We start from the raw sequence: 25,151 nt of genomic DNA on the forward strand, positions 1-25,151 counted from the left end.
ACGCACGCATGCACGCACGAACACAACACACACGCGCACACGCTGAATGAGATCATCATATTTTCATTATGTGTTGTGAACTATATTAAAGACCAATAGCAATAAAAAAATTAACTGCCCTAATGAGTCATGAGTGGAGCTGTTTTTCGTTTTTCATTCAGTTGTCAGAAATGTTACTTGGAAATATTGCATAATATTGTACATCAGTGGTTCTCAACCTTTCCTCCTTTTCTGGATCAAATCTCAGAAGGTGTTGGCAGTCCACAGCTATCTGTGCTGCATGCCCAAGGCCCCCATTGATTCCACTCTCCCCTCATCCATGACATGTCACTGTGCCGAGGTTTCCTCTGAACATGCTTAATTAACCACTTAAACTACAGCAACCGGGGAAATATTGTGGGGAAATTAAGCTTTCACAGGAAAATAGCTTATCGACAAGCTTACACCGTGTCGCAGCAGCAAAAGCTTTCCCCCCAACAGAAAACCGAAGAGCCCTGAGGGACTACGCTTAAGAAGGTCCTGAGTTGCACACCATATATGTGTTGCATACCGGTATGTCTCTTAGCTCAGGTAACATGAAGTAAAACTATTCAAGTTTTATCAATCTTTTTGCTAAAACATGTGTCTACTTGAGCCCTAATAAAAAATAAAATAAAATAAATCTATAATTATTCTACAAAAGAATGCCATGGTTTGGAATTCATGGTTTGTTTAATTTGTGGTAAATTTAATCAGTTCTTTGTACATTGGACAGGCTCAAATAAATATTTGCTCAATTCAAAATTCCTCTAAATCATCTGTTCATGCCTTATGCCGACATAAATGCCATTACAGCCATGGTGACAGTAGGTGGCAGCAAATGATGGTGTTTAGCCAGTTTTAGGTTTAGAGATAAATAAATAGGCAAAGTCTTATTAGACAATGTGCTGCAGCTGGGCCAACAGAAGAAAAGAAAATGCATGTTAATTCGATCCCTTGACACAGATTAGACTCATTATAAAGCCTAATGATAAAAGAATGCAAAGCCCCCACGTTTAAATATGAAAGTTAAAAAGTTGTCATATATAATGCTGTAGGACTGGGACATTATATATTTTATAGCTTCATATGTGAGCTGTTTAATATGTGTAATATATGCATAATAGATCTGTGTGTGTGTGTGTGTGTGTGTGTGTGTGTGTGTGTGTGTGTGTGTGTGTGTGTGTGTACGTGCGTGCGCGTGCGTGTGTGTGTGTGTGTGTGTGTGTGTGGGGGGGGGGGGGGGTAGGAGCGTGATGATTGGTTGAAAGCATAGGTGTGTCGGGAGGTGTGGTGAGTCTATAATGATGTCATTTCCGAAAGTGCTTAACTACTTTTGACAAGTTTTCAGTCCCATAGTTTGAAGGCACGGCCTGACTGTGATTGGCTTATTAGTGGATGGTTGGTTGGTTGGTTAGTTGTCTTGCCAACCGCTTGCTTGAAGACACAGACATACATGATCACTGCCCCAAAACAAAAGCAATGATAGCACATTACATGATCATTTGAAATCAACAATTAGGTGGCACTGGTGGCAGGACTTTTTGTGTAATCCTTTTAGCTCACATGTCTGACTGTACCAATTGTGCTGTAAATTGAACAATAAAGAATAATTAATGCTAAAATATTGATAGGCCAACACAACAATTCATACAAACAACACTAAACACTACTAGACTAGACTACAGGTTGGCAGATGTATCTGCGGCTGTGACAACCAACTAGCCAATCGCAGCACGGACCAGGTCGCCCCAGGCGATGGGATGGTATCCACCCCGTCCAGTCAGTCACAGTGTTGACAGAATGGGAGGCTGCTGCTGCACTAATGTTCTAATGTGCTGCTGGCTGAGTGAGGAGACACTGTCCGGAGGGAATATTACGATTATTATAATTATAAAATAAATAATAATAACACACACCTGACCTGATGGCTGATTGACAACACACCTGTCAGCAACACTTACCTGAAACACACGAGGACAGCATCACAGCGCTCACTGCAGGTAAATGTACACCATTTAATATAGTGTACAGTGTACACACATGTAATTATTTCAAAACAATGTTATGTAATGATGATTATAAGGATTCGTCGTGCCCCCACCCAACCTTTTGTCTTGTGTTTGAAGAGCTTTAAGTTTAACTAGCCCCAGTAGGCTAGCTATGTTCAAAGTTTAACTTTTCCACGTTTTTCCCAACAGTGTTGAATCAATGTTTTGTCTAAATAAACCCAGGGATAGCTCTATTGTTATTGTGATAGGCTTTGATTTAAGTTAATTTATTTTCTCGTTCATTCCACACACTGTTTATTCATGTCCAGTTTGTTAACTGCATGATTACACTGCTGGCAATTTTGTTTAGGTAGCATAAATGACTCTCCTTTATATTTGACCTGAATGCACCCCCCCCCCCCCCCCCCCCCCCACCCCCACCATTGTTCTCCTCTCTGAACTTCACTGGAATTCTGAGTATAAATATAACCCTGAGAGAGACACAAATGCATAAGTTAAGATTTTACGGTGTTCCTCGCCTACACCTGTTTTTATCATAAAAACTATTGGAACATGTGGAACATTAATTTTCCATTTTAATAGAATCTATTTTGCTTTCCTTTTTATCCCCAAATTTTCCGCTCTACTTCTTTCTTTTCCATTTCCAAGTGGTACTATATTGGATACAGCCTGATGGATGATGATGATGATAACTCACTGCCAGACAGTGTACTGTACTTCCACTTTATTTTGTGCTGACAAGTTCCACACTGTAGAACTTGGCGTCAGCAAAAAAGAAAAAAAGAAGTCCCCACAATACCTCATAAAGCCCCAATCCATAGCCTACCTAAAACGGACCTACATATTTGAATCCTCACATTCATTTGGAGAAAGAGCGAGATTAAGAGTTGTGTCACACACACACACACACACACACACACACACACACACACACACACACACACACACACACACACACACACACACACACACACACACACCTCTGAAGAGAAAAACAAAAAAGGCCATTACTCCGTCAAAAGTATAAAATAAAGAGGCCTGAAAAGTTTGAGAACCACTGCCTGCTACAGGTTGGCCTGTTAAGTAGGGACTAGGGAGCAGCAGAACCGAGTGGGATATAGCGAGCGTGTGTGGTGGGCTTCATCCTCCCACATGACCAACTGTTGGCAGCACCTGGCAGTGACAGGGACGCTAAACCAGGGGGAAATAATGGCATAATGACTAAATCAGGGAGAAAATGTCTAGATCAAAAAAGGTTGAGGTAATGTTTTGGCTTTATTAAATTTAATTCATGGCACCTTGGTGAGTTAGTCATTAGTTCATACCCGGGTATGTGTGCAACCAAACTATGTGCAGACTATAGACTTGGGACCGCAGGCAGCACAGATCCTATTGCTTGTGGCAACATTGCTAATAAACAGCCACATTTGCGAAAAAGTTTTAAATCATATTCAATCAATTTTAAGATACCAATCCACTGAGGAGATACTGTAGCTGCATGAAAGTCCCTGTTATTGTCCCTGTACCACGATGAGTTCAGTGGGCTGATGCCGACAGGATTCATGGCTCCCTTATTATGCCAGTGGTCATTGCCCGTGCACAAGTTCAGATCGTTTGGGCAACCCACTGAGGGGACAAATCGACGAAGATAGAAAGTCAGACGGGCAGAGGTTTCCATTCCTAATTTTATAGTTTATAGTTTTATGGCAGGATTCACAACATTACTGGGTGACTATGACTACACATTTTGAATGCTAGTAGTGTACATAGAGTTGGGTCTGTTGTCCTCAGTCGCTCCCTTAGGCTTCTAGCTTCCTCTCCTCCTGTTGGTCACAGATAAAACTGTCTGTGGGATTATGGTTCCACTGAGATTTACAAGACAATGTCCGGGGAGAGTGTCTGAACGCAATGACACAACCCCTTTCCTTCCTCAATGGTCCATCCTAACGAGAGCATGTAAGGCAAAGTACACAGCAAAATCCCCAGGGTTATAGCACACTCTGAGAGTGTACCAAAAAGAAAGCCCACTACAAATTAAACATGCAGTCAGTAAAAAACAATATTTGTATTTATACATTTATTGTTCTGTATTTCCATAGTATTTCATTGCTATAGTAATATTGTATTATTAATATTATTTATTGAAAAATCTTCTGTATTTCCTGCCCGACCTTCCCCCAAAACTCCATCAATTTTGGACAGGCCCATAGACAGTGGAACAATGTGCCTCTATCTTCACCGCATCTGATGCATACATCCGGAATATTACAATTATACTTATTAACTGGTGTGATGTACACTCTCATAAGCCAATTGTATTGTAGAAGTTTTAGACGAGTATTCCCAGTCTGGGATTGAGCTTGTGCACAAGCTGTACTCCATTGTTCCATTGTTAAATCCTCCTGAATATCTGTTTTCCAGGCATTAAGCCTATCTTCCGAGGACTCTGGAGAAAAGTCAACCAATAGAGCATAAAAATCTGATATTATCCCCCTTCCGAATGGGTCATTAACCAAAGCTTTCTCCAGCACAGACATGGATGGGGCCAGCATGGATTGCTCCAGATTAGTTCTAATAAAATCCCTCAGTTGCAGATATTTAAAGATGTGTTTGCGAGGGATATCATATTTAATGCCCAGTTCCTCAAACGAGAGCATACCCCTACCCCTCTCAAAAACCCCTTAATTGACCTATTCCCCTATCAACCCATAATTTAATCCCCCCATCAGCTCTACCTGGCACAAATTGATTTATTACCACAAATTGGGCCTGAAGCGAGAGAGACGTGGAAGTTCTCCCAAAAATATATTGACCTCATGCCAGACTTGTATAACTTACTTTTAATGCATCAATAATGAAATGGTATAAATTATTAGGGGAGGCAGTGGCTCAGGATGTAAGAGCGGCCTCCTGGGAACTGAAAGTTTCCCGGTTCGATCCTTGAGCAAGACAAGACACAGAACCCCTAATTTCTTCAGAAAGGGTTGATAATATCATTGATGTATAGTACCTACTGTACATACAGCAACACTTTATTGCTGCATGCGTGCCTCAGTAGTACACAGCAAATTCCTTTTAACTGTGAGGTGTGAAATGATTTGGCTCTGTGTTGAGTCAGTCTGCTGGGAGACACCTTGTGTTGTTTGGCAGAACCAGTTAGACAACCGCTGTACTGCACGCACACATGCACGTGACATCTATACAGTATTGTTATACTTCAAGAACATCGCCATTTTAGAATAGTGATTATTACGAGCTACGGTTCTAAGGTTATATAGGCCGAAGCAGCTTTGCATCGCGACACATTGTTGTGACTGTGAGCTTGTATCTCAAATGTTTGAATAACTGAATTATAAAATAGGGTTACAGTGGTTAAACCGTGAATTTTATGGTGCTATAATTATTAAAAAAATGTTTTGTGGTGAACCCCTTCAAGGACCCCTGTTGGACCCCACTTTGAAAACCACTGTTAAAGAAGTCCCCTAATAGCTTCATTTTTACATTCTCAGGGGTTAATACATTGACAGCCAGATGTATTTGACATAGGTAATGCAACCAGAGCACATTTATTTTAAGTGTGTTTGGTTAAGTCAAGTGGGTTTAGCATTAGGAGTTCTGTCTTGTTCTGACTTGCCTCCAGAGAAGAAAAAAGCTCAACTTGCTGTAACACTGTAAAATCCTCAGTGTTCATTTATCCATTAGAAACTCCTAGGGTACAAATGTAATGCATGTCTATTGTGTACCCTCTCAGAATTAGACGAAGACTTTACTTTGGAAAACATAAGATAACTAGAAAAAGTGCCCCTCCCACAGGTCTCCACCAGGGCAGGTCAGGTTGTGGCCTCCTGGTGGAGGCCAATGTGAAAAGGGTGACATTTGAAGTTTTCAACCTTTGATGGCAATTGGATGGCATTTTATTCCAAAAATGTGTTTTGCAAAAATATGCCTGTTGGTGGTGCTATAACAGGCCAATGTGAAAAGGGTAGGATATATTCCTCAGCCTAGTAGGGAAGTCTGTGAAGGATTTCATGTACATTGCATGCTCCGTTCATGATTTGAGGCTTTTTGTTGTTGTTTGTAAGCTTTGAAAACCAATGTCAGCCAATTAGGTGGAATCTGAAATATCGGACAGATCCGTCTTGAACGCATGACTATAGAGATAGTGTATAACGAATCGATTTGTTGGATTTTTGGACAAAATCTGGAGGAGCAATATAAAAAAAGGGGTTTTTCAAAGATGCCGGAGATTAGCTGTTAACAGACGGACGGACACACACGCGCACGCGCGCGCACGCGGACACACACACACACACACACACACACACACACACACACACACACACACACACACACACACACACGGACGGACGGACGGAGTGCAAAACATACTCTCTCCCCATGCCTTCGGCCTGGTGGAGACAATAAGTGTTATGACTCTGTCTCTACTATGCTTGTTTGTTTCTCTATGCTTGCTTTGTTTCTGCAAACAGAAACTCTGCTAATTATGATAATTATTGTGTCTGTCTAAGACCTATAGGACTCACTGTGTATTTGTATATTATACTAGAGGTTCGGGCCTCACAGTTTGGGCCGCTACACGGCCCTCACACCTACGTTCCACAGCCGATCTGACTGATATATTAATTAATTGAACAGATGTTTGCAACCCTGCAGTGAACATCTGGCAGTTCTACTGATGCCTCCTGTCTGTTCTGGAACAGAATGGAACAGAACAGACAGACAGACAGACAGACAGAGGGATCAAGGCTAAGGTTGGAATCCTTTCGGATTTTAATGAATCCAGTTCCTAAAAGATTATAATTTTTGATAAACACAAATTCAATCATACATACAGTATTGCATAAATATTACTGTGGTGGTTCTCAAAGTGAGATCCGGGTTACTTAACCCATTGATGCCTGATGCAACCTATACGTTGTTCTACCCTTGATGCCGGCACGCTCTCTGTGTCTCATCAGCTATTGCTATACATGTAGAAAAATAATTAATCAAAATTTGAAGCTTTTCAGAAACCTTAGGTCAGGCCCTAGAAGGCGTTCCCAGATTTGGCCTCAGGCATCAATGGGGGCGTTCCAAATGGACCCTTTCCATCAGGCCTGTAACTCTGAGAGGTCCTTGAAATTAAAACGTTTGAGAACTGTAATTGCATAGTAGACGTGAAGTCCACATACCAGTTCTGATACCCGTTTCCGTAGCTCATGTCTAACTATATGACACGTGAAGCCATCTATTGTTGGGCTATAATTTAGCCTAGTCAAAGGTGCCCGAGTCATGATCTGGACAAACTTAACTATGCAGCATCCATTAATGAACATCACTTTGTAAGTCATTCCTGTCACCTTCTCTGTTCTGGGCATGTCATAGTAGCTTAATATTGGTTCAAGATATTCAGCATGAAGATGACAGATGATCTGCGGTTTCAGATGCAACAAAGTATTCAGTCTTTTCATTTACATTTTTTCTGTCATCCTCCCGTCTTCTCCATTCCCCATCCTCCTAATCTTCTCCACCCCACCCCAGTCTGATGAGCGAGCGGGCGTGCCTGCTGGCCTCCCGTCCCGGGCCCAACCCCGGAGGTCCCGCAACATGGTAGACATGCCTGGGGACTGTGTGCCCTATACCCCTCCAACCCCTCTGGGGGACTCCGGCCTGCTGGACAGCCCCCTATGCGGAGACCTAATGGAGGACCTGGACGACATATCGTGCTCCATAGGGGACGAGACGCTGGCAGGACCCTTATTGTTCCCCGAGCCCGAGTACCAGAGTGCCGGGTCCGAGGGCTCCCTCAGCCTGGGTGAGTAGCAGAAGCGTAGGCGTCCATTGGGCCACTTGGCCACAGGCCCAGTCAATGAAGATCTTGCCCAGTCTAGCTTCAGAAAGACGTGGGCGAAAAACAAAATGAAACGGGAAAAGATTCATTGGCAGCCCCTCACCCCGGCCTATGCATGCACATTTCTGCTGTAGCGAACCACAGCAAGCCACCTATGTTTTCAAATGGCCCCTGTTAGCAAGTTGGCAAAACCGGTTTCACCTGTCAGCTGGTTTTTGTATTCTTTCTTTTTTTTTAGTTCTGTTTATTGAATAGCACTCGATGACATTCAGCAGTATTAATTTGTCAACATGGTGAACATTTTCATTACATTTGTGCCCCTTGCCCCCACCCCTTCCAAGATCTGTTTCTTGTTGCCAGTACATATTATTCACAAAAGTATGTTGTGAGTGGCCTAATTCGGCATAATACTGGCCAGTATTTTTAATGTATACAGAAAAATACGAAAAAAAGAAAAAGAAAAGAGAAACAAAACGGCAACAAAAAGACAAAAACAACAATGGTTTTTGTATTCCACCATTGTACAAGTACAAGTATAATACAGGGTTAAGTGGTTAATTATAAAAAATAATCCATTCAAAATGTTGTGTTGATTATTCGAATTGACCTACATGCGCTAGATTGACTCGGTTATTGCTTCTAAATGTGGGTTTCGATATATTTCTGCTTAATTGCCCAGCCTTAGTTCCATGGCCCTTTAGCAGCCTCTGTGCGTTCCCCCAGCACAACACTCCAAACACACCAGTTGCCTTCTGTAATTTTAGAAAGACACTTCGACCCAAATTCCTTCCGTCTGTATGAGTTGGTTATGCAACTGGCCCCCGGTGAACTGGGTCACAGTACAGGGGAGAACGCCAGTCCTGAAGTCAGTCAGAGTGCAACGGAGATTCCTCCTCCAAAGCAGCATCTTGTCAGGGAAGCCTGTAGGAGCGAGGAGTAAGACTCAATGTGACGCCCTCTGTAAAGGTGGTTGCACACTGGACGCATTTTTCGGAAAACGCTGCTAAAAATCCGAAAGACGCGCTCTGTGTGCAGGGACCTTAACTCGGGCAACACAAATTAAGGACAAAAAAGTAATTAACAAAACATGTTTAACATATGCACAATATAAAATAAATAGTACTTTGAATGATGACTTCCCCCCCCCCCCCCCCAAGTCAAAAGTCAAGTCCAAGTCAAGACAATTTTATTTATAGAGCACATTTAAAAACAACCAAGGTTGACCAAAGTGCTGCACGGTATATAAAAATGAATAAATAGAAATAAAAACCTCAAAAGATGACAAAAGCGGGACAAGGAGTTGATGTGCGGGACGGGAGAGGAACCTCAAAGTCAAGGGATGAAATGATATGGCATCAGCGCTTTTAAATATAACATCACGTCCCCCACCCAATGGTCAGGTTCAGGCATTAATCATCGTCATGTTCTGACCAGTGCCGCAAATGTACCAATGTATCAATCTGAAATGTTTTAGGTTTTGTCTAGTTTTAGTCGACTAAATATCATTATCCAATCCAATCCACTTCATTTATAAAGCACATTTTTATACAACAAGGTTGAAACAAAGTGCTGTATACAAAGAAATACTAAAAAAGCAGCAACAACAACAACAGTACATAAACAGGGCAACATAAGGACACAATGCAGTAGAAGCAGCAACTCTTAATCAGTATGTTCAAATGCCAAGGAGTACAAGTGAGTTTTCAGACGTGATTTAAACACAGACAAGGATTGAGAAGCTCTGACATGGAAGTTCATTCCACAGTGTGGGTGCTACAACAGAAAATGACCTATCCCCCCAGGATTTCAGCTTTGATTTAGGGATCTTGAGAAGTGACTGGTCAGTCGACCTCAGGGCCCTTGTCGATACTTTATATTTCGAAATATAGACTGGTGCCAACCCATTTACAGACTTAAAAGCAAACATTAAAATCTTAAACTGGATCCTGTAGCGCACAGGAAGCCAGTGTAGGGAGGCAAGGATCGGGGAGATGTGATCATACTTCCGTGTCCCTGTTAAGAGGCGAGCGGACGCGTTTTGGACTAACTGTAGTCGTGACAGACAGGCTTGGGTAACACCAACATACAGTGCATTACAGTAGTCAAGTCGGGTTGAAATATAAGCATGTATGAGACGTTCAAAATCATTAAATGTTACAGCAGACTAAAAGCGAAAGTCAAGTTATATTTTAGTCGACTAAATCTACAGTTTATTTTGTCGATCCCCAAACGAAAGAAAGCAGCAAATGAAAGAAAATGAACACTCACCTTTTACTTTGTCTAATAACAACCTAAAACATGAACCTTGGTTGAAAAAAACTAAAGTTGTCCTTTAACATTGTTTAATGTAATCAGATAGGACTTTTCTTTGGATGTATGGGCTATCAAGGCCAGAAAAGTAGATTTTTGCCACTCAGTCGGCGTTCCCGCTTAACTTCCGGGTATGATGATGATGTCACGCGCATACCCTCTATAGCTTAGTTTTTATAAATTTTTTATTACATTTTCGTCAGTGAAAAAAAAGGTGGTCGACGAACATTTCACGCCGTAGTTTTAGTGGACAAAGTGAACACGGGTTCTGACTGTCCTCCACCGCTGCAGATCCATTGACCCCGGCCTCCAGTCCCTCGTCGGGGGTCAACGGCGGGGGTCCCGACCCAGGAGGACCCCAAGAGACCTCCAGCCCCCTGAGCCTGGAGTGCAAGGTGTGTTCAGACAAGGCCTCTGGGTTCCACTACGGGGTACACGCCTGCGAGGGCTGCAAGGTGAGTCATGAATGCGAGTGCTAACGTTTAGCATGATGTGTAACGACTAATGCAAGGGTTCCTCAAACTCAAACGAATTGCAGGCATTAGACATTTAGTTTGACTCGGTTCCACGGGTAAACATGTGAAAATAGATGAACGGAGTCCAAGCTCACACGCCTCCCCTGTAGGAGTCTACCGGAGACTGCACATTATTGGCTTCATGGGGTTTGTAATTGATAGAAAATAAGTCATTTTCTTTGGATGAACTACTCCTTTAAGGCCTTGAGAAAAAAAAAGTATTTTCATTGTGATGGCGATATTGGAGGAGCCACTGGCCGAATAAATTATATTCCATCATACATCGCCGGCGCACATGACCTCATGCGTGCAACACACACACCACTAAGACGCCCTGAGGGCCTTGCCCTGAAGGGCTAAAACAACAGGTCTGGGAATGCCCATATATGGACCTTTTTATTTTTAATTGATGTTTTTGGGCCAGGTAGGGCGTAGAATGTGTGCTAATTAGTAAGGCGGGGCCTCTGGCTAGCCCAGTTAGAGCCCAGGTAGGTCCTCGCCTTAATTTTCGGACCTGTTGAGAACTGGCTGCCAGGCGTGGCTGCGCTAATGACTTTGGGGCGGGCCCGTCTAGAGTGGACAGGTATCAGTCAAAAGGGAGACATCGAAGAGGAATGACGGGTGGGGAAGGCTCAACATAATATGGTCAGCTCCATATATATAGTCAGATGTAGAGTTGCTGGCCGGCTCCATATATGCAGATCTGGGTGATGATCCAGTCTTCTCCATGTATGTTTGATGAGGTCAGTGTTGTGATCTTCATATATGGAGACGGGTCAGACGGCCATACTGTATAATGGAGTGTGTTACGAGGCGTGACTGACGCTGTATTGGCCATATATGATGCGATGGATGGACAGACTGACTGACAGGTTTTGCAGGTTTTCATAGTAAACTGCGACCTACTGTCGCAATAACTATGCGCCCTCATACAGTTAAAGCTTCACGCTATGAACTTTAAGCATGTGCAGTACGCACACACACACACACACACACACACACGCACGGCACATGTGGTACACTCATGACGATGCCTGACATTGAGGCGAGTGGAAAGTTAATCCCCGATTTACACTTTGTTGTGTGTCGGTGGAAATGTTGTGGGCCTTTAATAGTGAGGTAGGTGTGTAGCAGTCACATCATGTGAGGAGGGTGGTGTGGTGTGTGGTGTGTAGGACGACTGAGTTGACATGTCAACTCTCACCCGCTTGGCACAGTGCCTGGTCAGGGTGACGGTGACTGTCAACACACACGCACACACACACACACACACACACACACACACACACAAACACGCATCAGATAAATGCATGAATAGTGACCTGACAACATAGTCTTTTAGGTTACACTTGCATGCAATAGTTTGCACACACAAACAAACGCATGCACGCTGTCACTCACACAAATGACTAAATCTAGTCAAAGTGAGTTCTCGCAGCCTGTGTGCATGTGTGCATGTTTGCATCCAGGGGTCCTCGAGTGAGTTCCGGCCCCGGGTGCCCCCAGCAAAATGATGAACAGTTTAACCACTTTAACCCTATTTTTTTAATACTATGGCAATTCAAAAATAACAGATCTGCTCGAAACATTGTGAATAATTGTGAAAAATGTTAAGAACACAAATGTTCTCTTATGGGGGTCCCATAAATCCTTTCAGATTTGGGTGCCCATGCAGTCAAAAATGTTGAGAACCCATTAGCTAGAGGACATAAAGTTACACATACTGTACATGTAACTGTATAGTTATACCGTAGGTGGATGGAGAATCGAGCTGTTTCATTGGCTGCCGTGTGTGCTTCCTCCCTTTCTGTGACTTTGGCATAATCTTTGCACAAATACACACACACACACACACACACACAGTCACACACACACACACACACACACACACACACACACACCTAGAACTCTGTCCCCTCTGGCCCTGAGGAGTCCAGCTGGAGAGAATCTCGTCTTCTGGAACCTTTCAGTGTTCTGTATGTGCTGGGACCACAACTCCAGCCTATAGGAGACAGGAGGGGGGAGGGGAGACACAGAGGGACGATGACATGTCGAGCGTCATAGGTGTGTGCGTGTGTGTGTGTGTGTGTGTGCGTGTGTGTGTGTGTGTGTGTGTGTGTGTGTGTGTGTGTGTGTGTGTGTGTGTGTGTGTGTGTGTAAAAGCAGCTGCCCACAGGGCTCCAACATAGTATGTAGTATGTATGTCATAGTGTGTTTCCACTCGGCGTGACAAATGCAAAAGAATGTTGCACCATTGACCACGTCACCGAGTGTTTCCACTCGGCGTGACGAATGCAAAAGAATGTTGCACCATTGACCACGTGCGTGTTTGACACTGCACATGACAGGGTTGCTACGTCAGACCGTTATAGCGCCCCCACCCAGCCCATGTCAGTGGAAGAGATGTAGGCACTCATGCATGTCTCGCCATGAGTTCACATGCGTTCATGCAATACATTATGCATCACAAAGGTCTCGGTTAAACCGCCCGTTTCCACCATGCCGGGGTGACCCCTGCCTCAACACCTCTAGACCTGAGGCCCATTCTAAAAAAATTGCATGATACTCAGTATGTGTCTCATAGGACGGCTGTGGGCAGTTTAGAAACCGTCTTCCAGTGACATCATCATTAGGCAGATTTCTTTTTTTTTTTACAAAAATATTTAGATTTTCATTATCGTGAGAACGATGGCTTCCATTTTCGCATTGCAACTTTTCAGGACTAGAAAGCCTGCAGTTTCTATTGGCTTGTATTCCCCATCGATGATGTCAGACGGTTTCTGAACTGCCCACAGCCCTCCTATGAGACACAGACCGAGTAGAACAAAAATTCACCTTTTTTATGATCATTATGAGGACCTATTATATGAAGATAGGTTGAAATGTGGTGAAGTGGTCCTTTAAACACACCAAACGGGGTTCCCCGTCCTGAATGGGTTAAAGAACGGAGTGTCAGTCTTGGCAACACAGGCCGTGTGCACGCGCACAAGCTGTAGAGCTATAGTGTGACACCCAGTAATGTAATAATAATACAGTATACATTTTTTATAAAACCCAATAATGAGATAATGAAGTACCGGTATTAATATAACAAAATCTAAAAGTATTTGTGCACATACATACACACACAGCACGCATACATGCACGCAAGTTCAACAGCACACAGGCGTATAAATATACATCTGTTTTTAAGTCCCCAGCTGTCATGCATTGTTTGATGACTATCACATGGGACTGGAGTTTATGTTTTTGGCCATCAAAGGATCCGAGGCAGTGCCATATCCAGCGGTATTACAGCGGGTCCTCCTAACCCACGGAACCCACCACACGCTGTGGTATAAGAGCCAAAGGGGGAAAAACAACAAAAGCTCCATAAAGTTTCTGTGTCGGCTCCATTTGATGGACGACCCATGAGCCTGAAAACATTTGTCAGAAGAACCAGTCGATGCTGTGTCTCGTACTAGTTGCGGGCCTCTATGAATGCTATTCAGGACATCATGGGAAGTCACAACATTGACCTCATGGCCATAAATATAATATAATGTGTGGAATGTTTAATTTACTAAACAACTAGATTTATTCACTTGGACTGTTTGGGTGGAAACATTTGGCAGAAATAGCAGATCTTCAAGCTCACAATGTGCCGCAATGCAACACTCCACGAGCTTGTAGATTGACTGTTTGAATAGATTTGGTGTTGCAGGGAAAAAGTAGCGAACCTGGTGTACTGTAGACTCCTCAAGGTGTGTGTGTGTTTTAAGAGAGTTAAAATAGAATAGCTAGCAAAGCTGATGACCGGCCAGAGTAGACAAACCAAAACGTATCTGCCGGCTGCCGCCACCAACATTGGCCAGTGTTTGGCTTTTAGGGATGCACCGAATGGGACGTTTTTGGCCAAAACCGAATACCGAATAATATAGGAAACAGTTGGCCGAAAACCGGAATAGTCGAATATCATTAATATTATATATTTGTCTTCTTTTTTTTTACCAGTTTTTGTACCTACATTTTGTTGCTGTCATGGACGTACATTTGTTGTTGTAGAGCTACATGATAATGGCCAAATTTTCACAATTTTCACAACAAAACAGTAGGTTATGAAAGGTAACTTCAAACGTTCTTTGACTATTCGGTTTCGGTTCAACCTAAACCGAATACCGAATATGCATATTTCGTTGCCACTATTCGACTGAATAGTTTCGGTGGCCGAATATTGGGTGCAGCCCTCTGGTGGGTATGAGCTGGCTGTGTGGGTTGTCGTTGCAATCAGTTCCTTTTTCTAACATGCTCTCGTCTCTGTCCGTCCACCAGGGGTTCTTCAGGAGAACCATCAGACTGAAGCTGGACTATGACAAGTGTGAGCACAGCTGCAAGATCCAAAAGAAGAACCGCAACAAGTGCCAGTACTGCCGCTTCCACAAGTGTCTGTCCGCTGGCATGTCTCACAACGGTACCGCCTGCACTCCACACACACTCACACACACACAGCCGACTGCTTCGCAGTGGTGGAAAAAGTACTCGAATGACTTACTTAAGTCAAAGTATCAATGCTGCAATATGCCGGAATTCAAAATGTACTTGAGTAAAAGTAAAAGTATTGGCATCAAGTAATGGCATCCCATTTACATTTTTCAAACGTAGAAAAATATTTTGAAAATAGCAGATCTACAAGCTCACAATGCGTCTCATCGCATTGTAGATCGGCTATTTTTCAAATGGCCAAAGATATAAGGCTGGAGTCGTTCAAGGTTGGGAGAAATTTGTCTTGGAGACAGAGTCACAGCTGCATACAAATAACAGACACGTTCACATACGAAAAGGAAAAAACACCATGAAACTCCCAACTTATTTGAGATTTGTACTTCACAGTTAGATTGGATTGTGACCTGGACATACCGTATTTTAGGATTGACTCTATACTAGCTCTGTAAAAGGTCAACATGATATTTACACTTTACACTGACTTAGTACTGTATGTTTTATAATAATAATCAAAACCTACAAAGTAACTATAGTAACTAAAGTTTTCAAATAAATGTAGCGGAGTAAAATTATATTAAATTGCCTCTGAGATGTAGTGGAGTAGAATTTATTAATTATTGGAAATTAGAAATACTCAAGTAAAGTACAAATGCCTCAAAATAGGACTTAAGTACAGTACTTAAGTACAGTTACTTTTCACCAGTGCTGCTTCGGTGCACTGGTTCAGGGGACCAAAATGGACCATTATATGGCCATTTTTACGACACATTTTAAAGCTTTTTCTAAAATAGCAGATCTACAAGCTATGAGCTTGTAGATCTGCTATTTTTCAATAGCCAAATTATAACATAATTATAACACTAAAAGGGGTTCCCGCCCGAAATGGGTTAAAAATAAATTAGAATCCCTCAGACTTCCATAGAGTTTGTAAAATGGAGCTCCAAATAATTTCAGGCAGAGCCAGCAATCTAGACGACGATCGTGCCAAAGAGGCACATTTGAATCCATTTTGAGGAAGTGAAAACAGCATGGTACAAGCACCTTGTAAAGCTGTGTCCCACTGCCCCTCTGTTATGTCCAATGTCTTCCGTCCCCTTCTGACTCTGAAGAGAATCCTTTAAGACGAGGCATTGTAGGATATGCTTTTTATGTGATTTATTCCCATGCTTTTTTGTTCTTGCTTAATGTAAATCGCTCTGGATTAAGAGCGTCTGCTAAATGCCTAAATTGTAAATTGATATAATAATGTGTCCACGAATAGAAGTATTTAGAGCTTCCCAAGGGGTGCGTTTGGATAGTTCAGCATTATCAGAAATGCTCTAATCGGCGGCCCGCTGGCCTGGTGGTCCGGGTTCATGCCACATATAGGCTCTTGCCTGACAGCGCATCGCGTGTTCGAGTCCCGCTCATGACGACCCTTGCTGCGTGTCTCTCCCCCTCTCTCTCTCCCTCTTTCCTGTCTGTCTTCACTGTAACTATACTGTAAGGCACAAAAGCCAAAAACAAATCTTAAAAAAAAAAAAAAAAAGCTCTAATCTACGGACTACAGATTTACGCTCTAATCTAATCTACTCTGCCGCGTGTACAAATCTACTCTCAGGCCCCTTTTCCACCGGGGTTGAACGTGTTAGTTTCTTTTTTTCCAGTTCAGAGTTCATCCACTTTGATGAACTCCACTGGCTTAGTCTGATGACATCATCACATCATTCACGAATGTCTTTGCGCCAAGATAGCATTCTGTTGTTTCAAAATAAATTGTTTACCATGAAGATAAAAGCATGATCTGCACACTATTGGGAATCGGGACAATGCCCGTCTATCTGAATGTAAATGTCTCTGTCTGAGTCAGTCCCTTTGTCTGTTGCCCTTTACACTCGATTTGATGTGTAACCTGATCGATTCATTTTGATTAATCGTATCACAAATCTCTGATAAGACATCCTTTTCCCTCACAGTGTGCAAGATTTCGTCTTCTCTAAGACAAAATCAGAATAGATTTTAGACCTATGAGTTGCAACATTCACTCGCATTCCATGCACAAATAAAGTTAGAAATCATAAATTCAAGGCACTGTATTGTAATTGTATGAGACATAAATTGTCCCTCTAATTATTGCTGCACAAATCTGTCTCACATAAGTGTCTGAGGAGGGATTTCACTAGTATAATTTTAAGGTCACGCAGTGCTCATAAAATATTTGTGTGTAAGGAAGTATTTTATACACAGTTGTATACACACAGTTTGTAGTCCTGTATTTTGCGTGCGTGTGTTCACTGTTCATGAGTCATGGGGTCCTAACCACAACCATCTCGTGTGACACAGAAACCGCACATCTGTCACAAGGTGCATGGCTGCACGCATTGCTTTAGAAAGAGTTACACTGCAAAGTCCTCGATGGTAAGGGTCAATGTGGTTACATGTGGACTCTCAGAGTTGCACATTTATAAGGTTTTGCTCTTGCTGCGTACACTTTTATTTAACTCTAAACATGGAAAACAAAAAAGACATTAGTACTAAATACTGGCTAGATAAACGAAAAACACCCTTTCAATGACACGTCTCAAAATAGCCACAGATTCATTTGTGGAATAAAGATGTATTGAGCTACAGTTTTCAGAATAAAGGCCACAGTCTTAATTTACGACAGCGTATACGGAGTGAGGTCAACATGTTTACATTGACCAGGGTTTTATTTTTGGTTTTGTTTTGTTTAATAGAACGATGTCCAGGAACAACCGTGTCGACCCGGCTGACTTTTGAGAGAGCGCAGGCAGGCCCGTATAGCTCCACATCTGGTGCCGTTATCTGTAATGACTGCCACAAGGTCAGTGGGTTCGTCCAAGATGGCTGCCCGCTGTACAGGATAGCATGTTTCCCTCGGACTGGATAAACCCACTGACCTCGTGTAGCTATAGGAAGACAAGTCTCAGCACATTTGTGCGTGTGCGTGTGTGTGTGTGTGTGTGTGTGTGTGTGTGTGTGTGTGTGTGTGTTTGCATGGGCCGAATGTCCCCAGAAGTATAGTAGAATTTGAGAAATGGACACTGAGGGGAAAGACTTCTTTCTGTATTTATGATGAAACATACAATTACAATTAGGAAAACATTCAGATTGGAGTTAGGGTCAGGCATTAGGTTTAGGACAGGGTTGGAGTTATGCCTGATTTATACAGTATTTTTGATTGATTTTAATTTGATGATTGTGATTTTAGTCGTAGGGGTTAAATGGCATTTATAAAATGGCATTATTAAATATAAAGATAGTTAAAGTTAAAAAACGTAACTATCTTAATATATGATATATTTTCAAGTAGGCTATAGCAATACAAACATTTGTGCGTGAGTGAGTGCGTGCGTGAACACATACAGTAAGCGTATGTCCCATCTATCCACATGCATGTACAGTACAAGCATGTTGAACTCCGTGTTGTTGAACCATAGGGTGCAAATGGAACATTATATGGCTGCCAGCCAAATGCTGGCTGTTTAACCGTGAGCTTGTCCGCCACTTTGGCAGGTAAACAAACATTCAGACGGCTGTCTTCTATTTTTAAAATCCTCAGTGGCTCGTAAAATGCCACGGGTGAAGTTTACAATCCTATTAGTTGCTTTCCTGCCCTGCTTTTGCCAGTGGGTCTTGAGTCTTGAGTTTCACCTTCTCCCGCAGGCTGAGAAGCTGTTAAAGCTGCAATGCGGAACTTCTTTTAATGAATAAAATATTATTTTAACCACTCTGTATGGTAAATTATGTTAATATGACTTGATAGGTTGGAATGGCTTAGGGTTGACAACAAGCCACTTGCAATGGGACTCCTCTACAAGATTCGCTACACCTCTAAGATACCCATGTACCTGTCTAAATACTTCCTTAATGTCAACGAAGTCCACGATCACAACACCAGAGGGAGTTCTACAAACCACGTTCAACCCAGATTCGGCTCTAACAAGGGGTTGAATTAATTTTGCTCCTGTGTTACTAAAATGTTTAACGCTCTACCAACATCCATTAAGATATGTGAATCCCTTGACTCCTTCAAAACACCTATGGACGGCTGCAATTCCAAACTGGCCCCTATAACATTTTATTTTTGCATAGAACTGTATATTTATACGTCTTTAAATGTTCTGATGAATTAAAAATGGAGGACCCTGAATCCCTGATGTAAACTAGTGCTTTTTCTTGTTTTATCCTCGTAACAGTTTTTGTATTGACCTGTACTTTTGTTGAAATGTATCCATTCTACATACTGTGAATAAAAATGTCAATCAATCAATCAATCAATCAATCACCTGCAGTGGTTGGAGGTACTGTAGGACACACACCTAATGGTTGACAAGTAGTCTGTAATGCCTGAAGCGCATAAGTGCAATATCGACTTGAACCCTGGTTCGAATAAGAGTAAAAACGTGGGTCTTCAGTTTGGATAAAAAAATCTCAACGGTGGGGCTTACAGGAATGGGAGATTATTCCACGATATAGGTGCAGCTACAGAGAAAGCCTGATCACCTTTGGCTTTTAGGTATAAGAAGAAGGAACATACAGTAAATATACAATACAATAAGTGAACTGAAGAATCTAATTGGAAATACAGTATTTGTTGTACCCTGGAAATATGTTTTCACAATGTATTTCAGTTTAGAACCCCCCCGCCCCCTCAACACGCATTTATTATTCAAATGTTTTATACTTTTATACTCTCATTTCTATGTTTGTATTTATTATCGTGTGTTTGATATGTGTCTGTCTGCTGACCCTCCTCCAGCTATCCGCTTCGGTCGGATGCCACAGTCGGAGAGGCTGAAGCTGGAAGCGCAGAGCCAGACGGCCGTGCTGGAGTCAGTGGGGTCCCTGCAGGAGCAGCACAGGAGCCTGGTGAGACAGATCCACGAGGCCTACCAGAAGAACTTCAACATGAACAAGGCCAAGGCTCGCCTCGTCCTCAGCGGAAAGACCAGCACGCCCGTATGTAGACTTATGTACACAGTGAAAACCCGTCCATTTTTAGGGGTGCGACAAATTATTCAAAGTAATTGTGTTCAAAACACGTATCGATTAATCGAGAGTCCTATATTAGAACTGGCTTGAGGGAGAACGGGCCGGCTGACCATAGCCCCGTCACTCTGAATCAGACGTAACCATAAACATACCCATAGTCAAGTCTCTATGACTCAGACGTAACTTTAAACGTACCTGATATGCCCATATATAGGCATATGTGGACATCCGGCTGTCCAGAGCCACAGGTCCAATCGCTATGCACACATATGGTCATGTGTGTATGGGGCCGACCGACTTCAAACTCGGACTGGAGGGAGTGCGGTGCCTGCCACTGAGTTGTTTGAATAGGCTGTTGTCCAGAACGGCAAAACCGACCGATATGCCCATATTGGGTATGCCAATATACAGGGTATGGGCATATACTAATGACATCAGGGATCTCCATATACAGTATGGACACAAAAGGGACACAGACAGACGGGTACAACGGGCACTCTGACAAAGCCCCCACACTATGACTCAGACATATAGGTTGGATCTGCAGTGCCACGAACCTCTAGTTACTTGTGTAAGCAGAGCGTGCAAGTAATGTTATCAGTCAGGTGCTACGATATGTATGTCCCTTAGCAGCATATGATATGACGTCATATGCTGGCACGGTACATACGGAAGCAGACCGTGCAGGTACTGTATGTTTTCCGTCATGCTACGAAGTGTATGTCCCATGACGTGATGAAGATATGTACCGATGTCAGGGTATAATTGGTTATCGATGGTGACGTAATGATGACATGTTTCAGTGTCGGGTGGACTAAAGGTATGTATACATGTATGTAATCTGACACTACTGCCATAACGGGCATAAGTAATCATTACCATACTTCAAAATACTACTTTTTTTCCTAGTAGGCCATTTATGGCAATGGCCTACTTGTGTGCAACAAGCAAGTAGGCACTCGACAGAGTGCAGTTCTAGTTTAATAAAATAATCGCTTAATAATCTATTATACCTATTTTGGGCATTCCATTATAGGCTAAAAGAAAGAAAGAAAAGATACTTGTGAGCTTGCAGTTCTGCTATTTTCAGTATTTTGTGTTGAGCCAAAAAGTGGTTCATTAATCAAGTAAAACATGTATATCAATACTGTATACAAAATTATATTTTGGAGAAATTCCATTATATATAAATATGTATAAATATTTTTAAGCTTTTCGCCTTGGGCTCATGGGATCGTTTCTTAGCCGATTATTTAAAAGAAAAAATATATATAGGTTTTAAAATTGATTAAATTGATTAGTTTGCTCGCAGCCCTTGGTCATTCACGACATGGAGACGTTCCAGGAGGCCGAGAGGACGCTGGCCGTACATGTGCTGCACGGATGTGAATGGCGGCCCGCCGAAAAGGAGCAGACCGAGGGAGGGGGAGACCCCCTGGTGGGCGAGGCCGCGGGGGACAGGGAAGCGGAGGCCCGGCTCTTCCACTGCTGCCAGAGCACGTCTGTGGAGACGGTCACGGAGCTGACGGAGTTCGCTAAGGCTGTGCCGGGGTTCCAGAACCTAGACCTCAATGATCAGGTACTGTACTGGATGGATGGATGGATGGATGGATGGATGGATGGATGGATGGATGGATGGATGGATGGGTGGGTGGGTGGATGGATGGATGGATGGATGGGTGGGTGGGTGGGTGGATGGATAATACATGGCACAGTCATGCTGAATAATAGTACATGAAAGTCATGGGATTCCTGGAAATATTTTGAAATGTAGAAAAACTGTTTTCCAGGCCGGGAAAAGGAATAAATCAAATAGTTTGTAAAATGTTTGGATATACCGGTACATCAATAGTTTTTGGCTAATGATTTTGTAATTTGTTCATAAAACATTAGGCTATGTGAAATACCTGTGGCCTAATGTGTACAGGACGTTACATGACAAAAGGAATAGTGATAATAATAACAAAATGTTGCATTGTGATATGTTGTCGGCTTGTAAATCTATTATGTTTGTTACATGACACCTTCGCTCGAGGGCATCGATGGCACACAGGTGTTAGAGCCTCATTATTGCACCGTGTATGATTGCCATAAGACATGGTTGCAAATGTTTGGGAACCCTGTATATAATATAACTATACCTAAAAACAGATGATTTACTAGCTCACAACAGGTGTCACGTTGTGAGTAAATCGTCTGTTTTCGCCTCAACACCGGCGCCGGACAAAGTATAAATCAGGCATCGTGCAGATAAAGAAAAGTATGTTTGTTGATTTCGTTTTTTCACTGACGAAAACTAAATGGAAACAAAAATGAAAACTAAGCTATGATGATTGATGACTAAGACTAAATACATTGACAAATTCGTCGACAAACATGACAAACATTTTAGGAAGGGACTAGTGGACAAGAGATCCAGTATAAGTAAAAGACATTTTACAGTGTAAATTAGGACGCTATCAACTAAGGCCCCCCAAAAACTGTAGATTTAGTCGACTAAAATCTCATGATATTTAGTCGACTAAAACTAACATTCCCGGTGACTAAAATTTGTCTAAAACTAAATTAAAGCTATTCAAGAGACCATGACTAAAACAAAAAATCAAAGTTTTGCTGTCCAAATGTCAGGTGACGCTGCTGAAGTACGGCGTGTACGAGGCCCTCTTCACCCTCCTGGCGTCCTGCATGAACAAGGACGGCCTGCTGGTGGCACGCGGCGGAGGCTTCATCACCCGCGAGTTCCTCAAGAGCCTCCGGCGGCCGCTCAGCGACATGATGGAGCCCAAGTTCCGCTTCGCCGCGCGCTTCAACACCCTGGAGCTGGACGACAGCGACCTGGCGCTGTTCGTCGCCGCCATCATCTGCTGCGGAGGTAAGCCTAGTGTTGATTCCGTCGACTAATACTAAGATGAAAGAAATGTTCGGCGACTAGCTTTTTTTCACTGACGAAAACTAAATGGAAACTAAATGAAAACTAAGCTATGATGGCTAAAACTAAGACTAAATAAATATATTGACAATTTCTTCAACAAAGAAAAGCTAGATGCCAAATCAACACGCAGTCAGCTGACCCAGAATGGTCAGCTGGTCGAATTTGGGGAATGTCAAAATAGGACATTTCATATCTCTGCTGTCGGGAAGAAACCGCCTCTCTAAATTGTTCATTTTTCTGTGTAATGAAAAAAGAAATATATATATATTTTTTAGGAAATAAAGAAAATCTTCTATTTTTAAAACAAAGCAATACTGCCTCATCGACGTTGGTATTGTGACTTTATATTATTGTCAATGGGGTGGAGTTAGCTGCTTTAGCAGACGGTGTGAGGGTCCAATGGAGTTAAGAGGTTTTGTCCGAATCGCTTTTTACTACTTTCCATTGGTTCAATATATTTCCAACCAACACATAGACGTAAATGGTGTTCAATAGCACTGATTTATGCAAAAAAGGAGTTGGTGGTGTCCTCTCGACAGCAACGATATGTTGAAATGGTCCTTCAAACGTTTCTATCTGTCTGTCTTCTGAAGGTTTTTCAGCTGCAATGAATGGTAATAATGACCTGATTCTGCAGTTGAAGCTGACATTTCCAGTGAAGGCAATTTCTTTTTCGGGGAAGCTTTTGTTTGCCACATTGCAGGAATAGCTTTACCGCAAACCACAAATTATTCAAAATTCTCAAATGTGCCGTACGGGACACAGCGCGTCCAAGTGTAAAATGACTCGTGTTCTACTTATACTGGATATTTTCTCCACTAGTCCCTTCCTAACATTTAGTCTAGTTTTTACTTGTTGACGAAATTTGTCGCAGCGTAGTTTTCATTTAGTTTACACACATTTAGTTACGCCCCTCCCCCAAACGCAGACCGCCCGGGCCTGGTGGACGCGACGCCGGTGGAGCGTCTCCAGGAGAGCGTCGTCCAGGCGCTGCGGCTCCACCTGCTCGCCAACCACCCGCACGACGCCTTCCTTTTCCCGCGGCTGCTGCAGAAGCTGGCCGACCTGCGCCAGCTGGTCACTGAGCACGCTCAGCTGGTCCAGGACATCAAGAGGACGGAGGACACGGCACTGCACCCGCTCCTGCAGGAGATTTACAGGGACATGTACTGAGGTGTGGCCCATGTTACGTATGTAGCCCAGGGGTGGGCAACTTTGACCATGGCGAGGGCCGCTATATTTCCACACTCAAAGAGGGCCTATATTGCATATCACTGTTGTAGCCAACATAGCCGATCTACATGGTCAAAACGCGTCACACTTGTAGATCGACATTTTTTTTTGCTATATTTGAATTAAAATCCAGATTTATTTTTTTGCTATTTTTGAAATGGAATCCTGAAAAGTAACCTTTTTATTTAATTTCAAATGCATTTCGTTATAGTTATGTTAATTTTATGAACAAAAAATACACATACAAACACATTGGATGATGTAGCCTATGTGGGGATGTGAGAGGTTCTAGTTACTGGACACAAGGTATACTGCACACACACACACACACACACACACACACACACACACACACACACACATATTATATACTGTGTCTATATATATACCGGTATATATATATAGTATACACACTCACACACTATCCTGTTCAGAGCTCAAGGACATTTAAAGGGGCATGAAAAAGCTAGCTGTGACTGTGTTGCTTACATTATGGTGTACACTAAGGTCAGTTCTCTCTCTCTCTCTCTCTCTCTCTCTCTCTCTCTCTCTCTCTCTCTCTCTGAAAATATATTTTTGTAACAATTTATACCTTTTTTCAGCTATTGGCGATGACGCAACGTTTGAGTGCAATGGTCGACAGGTTCAAACATTGTGGGCATCAATAAATTCTGCATGCAAGCACTCTGTAAATGATGAAACACTCAATTTAAAAAGTGCTAATGCTTCCATTATGAGTGGCTCAAATGACTCTAACGGTTAGAGTCATTTGAGTCTAACCCCTTTAACCTTTAGTTAAATAG

The 25,151-nt window shown here is 42.6% G+C and overlaps 1 protein-coding gene across 3 annotated transcripts; it reads left to right on the forward strand.

Moving 5' to 3' along the window:
• Positions 1-1,828: 1,828 nt before the first annotated feature.
• Positions 1,829-24,313, forward strand: LOC308311314 (peroxisome proliferator-activated receptor alpha-like; the record flags this gene model as incomplete). 3 transcript variants are annotated; one of them, XM_080757988.1, is made up of 8 exons in its annotated part: positions 1,829-2,021; positions 7,572-7,845; positions 10,483-10,646; positions 15,018-15,156; positions 19,951-20,150; positions 21,496-21,762; positions 22,812-23,055; positions 24,021-24,313. In XM_080757988.1, the coding sequence occupies exons 2-8, from the start codon at positions 7,638-7,640 to the stop codon at positions 24,311-24,313; spliced, it is 1,515 nt and encodes a 504-aa protein (XP_080614114.1). In that variant the 5' UTR covers positions 1,829-2,021; positions 7,572-7,637. The 3 variants fall into 3 exon arrangements, with proteins under 3 accessions (XP_080614114.1, XP_080614116.1, XP_080614115.1); XM_080757990.1 differs by having other exon boundaries at positions 24,044-24,313; XM_080757989.1 differs by having other exon boundaries at positions 21,529-21,762.
• Between the last annotated feature and the right edge of the window lie 838 nt (positions 24,314-25,151).

The sequence above is a fragment of the Protomyctophum bolini genome (assembly GCF_963924005.1).
Source record: "Protomyctophum bolini genome assembly, chromosome: 23".
Lineage (NCBI taxonomy): Eukaryota > Metazoa > Chordata > Actinopteri > Myctophiformes > Myctophidae > Protomyctophum > Protomyctophum bolini.